At 48.5% G+C, this 3,940-nt stretch overlaps 1 protein-coding gene across 1 annotated transcript; it reads left to right on the forward strand.

Annotated features, from left to right (window-relative positions):
- The first annotated feature begins 886 nt into the window (after positions 1-886).
- Positions 887-3,374, forward strand: LOC143775544 (uncharacterized). Its single transcript, XM_077263799.1, has 3 exons — positions 887-1,243; positions 1,398-1,560; positions 2,345-3,374. The coding sequence occupies exons 1-3, from the start codon at positions 1,147-1,149 to the stop codon at positions 3,348-3,350; spliced, it is 1,266 nt and encodes a 421-aa protein (XP_077119914.1). The 5' UTR covers positions 887-1,146; the 3' UTR covers positions 3,351-3,374.
- The last annotated feature ends 566 nt before the right edge of the window (positions 3,375-3,940 follow it).

The raw sequence follows: 3,940 nt of genomic DNA on the forward strand, positions 1-3,940 counted from the left end.
AGGGATGTTTACTAAGCTTAGGCCCCCGTCACACATAGCGAGATCGCTAGCGAGATCGCTGCTGAGTCACAAGTTTTGTGACGCAACAGCGACCTCAGTAGCGATCTCGCTATGTGTGACACGTACCAGCGATCAGGCCCCTGCTGTGAGATCGCTGGTCGTGTCGGAATGGCCTGGGCCGTTTTTTGGTCGGTGAGGTCCCGGTGACATCGCTGAATCGGTGTGTGTGACACCGATCCAGCGATGTCTTCACTGGTAACCAGGGTAAACATCGGGTTACTAAGCGCAGGGCCGCGCTTAGTAACCCGATGTTTACCCTGGTTACCAGCGTAAATGTAAAAAAAAAAAAACAGTACATACTCACCATCTGATGTCCGTCAGGTCCCTTGCCGTCTGCTTCCTGCTCTGACTGTGAGCGCCGGCCGTACAGTGAGAGCACAGCACAGCAGTGACGTCACCGCTGTGATCTGCTCTCACTGTACGGCGGCACTGTCAGAGCAGGAAGCAGACTGCAAGGGACCTGACGGACATCAGAAGGCGAGTATGTACTGTTTGTTTTTTTTGGTAACCAGGGTAAACATCGGGTTACTAAGCGCGGCCCTGCACTTAGTAACCCGATGTTTACCCTGGTTACCCGGGTGCTGCAGGGGGACTTCGGCATCGTTGAAGACAGTTTCAACGATGCCGAAGTCGTTCCCCTGATCGTTGGTCGCTGGAGAGAGCTGTCTGTGTGACAGCTCCCCAGCGACCACACAACGACTTACCAACGATCACGGCCAGGTAGTATCGCTGGTCGTGATCGTTGGTAAATCGCTATGTGAGACGGGGCCTTTAATTACATTATAGATTTTCAGGGCAGCAAGTATTGGGGGAAGGTAAAATAAAGTTGAACTCCCTGCACACAAACATTCCAAAACACAGGTGTAGAAAACATCAATATACATACATCAAATGGCAAAGGATAGGGCAAAGGTACCTATCATGCCAGGTACTGGTGGTTGTTATTATTTGCATATTTGTAACCTATTTGTTTTCTAATTTTTCTAGGTTTCACAACGGGCCCAAGGAGACAGTATTGATGTGGACCTCCTGATCTCCAGCATCCAGGAGCGTGGCCCGTTGTGGGACAGCCGTGACCCTCGGCACATGGACCAGGTGGTGTCGAGGCGTTTGTGGGCAGAGGTGGCAAAGTCGCTGTGGGATGGCTTTGACAGTGCCTCAGCGAAGGCCAAAGGCAACTTTAGTGAGTATTGCAGATACGCTGCTATGACCCATCTTGCCAGGATAAACACAACCGTGTGTGATGCGATCAACGCCTAAACTTTGCATCGCACACGGTTGTTTTATCCTTTTAAAATGCTAAATATGTAACCATTTTTTTGTCTTTACATTCACAGTGAAAAAGTTGAGGACCAGATGGCGATCCATGAAGGACCGTTTCAATAAGGGGATCCGTGCTGCGGAGGAGCAAGCTCGGAGTGGTGCTGCTGCGTCCAAGTCGGTGCCCTATAAATATAACAGGGCACTCCAGTTCCTAAGACCGGTCCTTACCCGCCGACAGTAAGTATTTTGGACACATACCATATTGCACAGCCACATTGTACATTGCCCAGACACATAGCATATTGCACAGCCACATAGTACATTGCCCAGCCACGTACATTGTGCATCCACATAGTATATTGCCAGGCCACTATATCGCAGCCACATAGTACACCTTCTATCTACATATACACATAGTATATTTCCAAAGGAACATAGTGTATTGGCCATCCATGTAGTCATCGTAGCATTTTGGCCATCCTTTTACCCTAGTGGAATGGTATATAGCCCATTAGTAATTTTTTGGGTTAGGCGTGAGTCATTGTAGTCCATGACAGGTTACGTTCTGAGTCAGGGTAGTTCTGATCGCAGGAATAATGATGACGTCTGGATCACATGATCCTAACGTCATGGCCGTTCCTGCGATCAGATCAGCAAAGTGACTTTTTTTTTTTTTTTTTAAATGTTTTTCTTGACTTTAAATTTTTTACTAATTTGGCCGCATAGGCAGCATCAAGAAAGATTTTTTTTTCAAAAATTTTTTGAAAACGATGACAGAGGTATGCATTGGCTTTGGCAGCGGGAATGACCAGTCATTTTCTGCCGTAGGTATGTCCATGATTGTTATCGTCAGCCCTAATGGTCAGCTGGCGATAACAATCAGCAATTTATTATAGGCCACACAGACTGAGAGACAGGGGATAATGTATTGATGTGTCATGTAATGTTAATTTTATTACAGGAGTTGGCGTATGTGATAGTTAATTAATTGAAGGCTAATTCTTTCCTTATCTTTTCACAGGACACACAGCAGCACCCTCGAGCGAGCTCGCCCCGCAGGAGCGGACCTTCATGAATCGCCATCTGACCCGTCACAGCCCTCCCACAGCGACAGCAGGCTTGCACCACCATCTGGAGAACCGGCAGCCGGTCCATCAGGTGTTCCCCTGCACGAGGCCTCTGGCGCACCTTCGTTTGGGAATTCCCGACAGCGCCAGCGGGCCTCGGACAGGCCAGCCATGCCCGAATTTTTGCATTTGAGCACGGTTTTCCAGAACTGTTTCAAGGCGCTGAGCGATAAAATGGACACTCGTCTGTCCAGTATCGAACGGCGCCTTGAAAATCTGGAAGCCGAGCTCTCAAATCCGGCAAAACATTTTTTAAGCACTATTGGTAAGGGCATGGTGGAACACCTTACGCCGGAACTCCAGATTTCGGTGATGCAGGACTGCAACACTTCCTACGTGAGGGCTCTGCAGCAGGCTCGGGTCATGCAGTCAGCGACACTGCCCGTAGTGCCATCGCTGGCTAGCATGACTCCGACTACTGCTGCAGAGCCACTCCAGCCACCCCACCCTGGTCCAAGTGCCGAGCGACGCCACCACAGGCACCATAGCAGTGTGCCGCCGACTCCTGCTCCTGCCAGGCCCTCATCCTCCCGCAGCCATCATTCTAGGGGAGATCGTGGAAAGAAAAGGAAAAGAAAACACAAAAGCAAGAGGACACGCACTGAGGCTCTGGCTGCTCCAGTACAAACAACAAGTAGACGTCGGGGCTCTAGCCGCAGCAGGAGCAGCCAGAGCCAACCAAGAACCTCACAAAGGCTCGTGTTGCCTCCTCCCTCCCCTACAGAGGTGGCGGTTTCCTCCCCATTATACCCTGCGGAGGGTTTAGACCTGCCATCCAGCCTCCTGGACTATAATAGGTCAACATCCTCCTCCTCGTCGTCATCATCCTCATTTTCCGCTCCCCATTCCCAAAAAGAAACCTACCATTCCCCCATGGTGGCACAGGTTGATACCCCCTAAGTTTATTTCCCCTTTTTTTTTCTGTTTCCCCCCAATAAAAAATTTTGGTTTTAATACAATATTTGCTCTTATTTTCCTGTATACTTCTCAGCAAGTCACACCGTGCGCCGTCTACACATATTTTGTGCTTCAAACAACTCATATATGCAATGTCAGACACTATTTTTACCATTTTTATTTTGCCTTTTTTGGTGTGTCTCTCATTGCTGTATGAGGTGTTTACAAACACTAAAGTGTATGAGGTGTTTTCAATCACTAAGGGTATGTGTCCACGCTCAGGATTGCATCAGGATTTGGTCACGATTTTTCATCAGTATTTGTAACCCAAAACCAGGAGTGGGTGATAAATACAAAAGTGGATCAGATGTTTCTATTCTACTTTGCCTCTAATTGTTCCACTCCTGGTTTTGGCTTACAAATACTGATGAAAAATCGTGACAAAATCCTGATGCAATCCTGAACGTGGACACATACCGTAAAGGTACCTTCACACTTAACAATGCTGCAGCGAAACACACAATGATGCAGATCACTGCAGCATCGCTATTTGGTCGCTGGAGAGCTGTCTGTGTGACAGCTCTCCAGCGACC

Source organism: Ranitomeya variabilis, chromosome 5, assembly GCF_051348905.1.
Source record: "Ranitomeya variabilis isolate aRanVar5 chromosome 5, aRanVar5.hap1, whole genome shotgun sequence".
Classification (NCBI taxonomy): Eukaryota; Metazoa; Chordata; class Amphibia; order Anura; family Dendrobatidae; genus Ranitomeya; species Ranitomeya variabilis.

What these genes read in the sequence shown, in the direction of transcription:
- LOC143775544 (XM_077263799.1), top strand. Translation starts at nt 1,147, where the DNA reads ATGGACCAGGTGGTGTCGAGGCGTTTGTGGGCAGAGGTGGCAAAGTCG. An exon ending in GAAGGCCAAAGGCAACTTTA is followed by an intron (nt 1,244 to 1,397) that starts GTGAGTATTGCA and finishes TTACATTCACAG; the next exon opens with TGAAAAAGTTGAGGACCAGA. An exon ending in CCGGTCCTTACCCGCCGACA is followed by an intron (nt 1,561 to 2,344) that starts GTAAGTATTTTG and finishes ATCTTTTCACAG; the next exon opens with GACACACAGCAGCACCCTCG.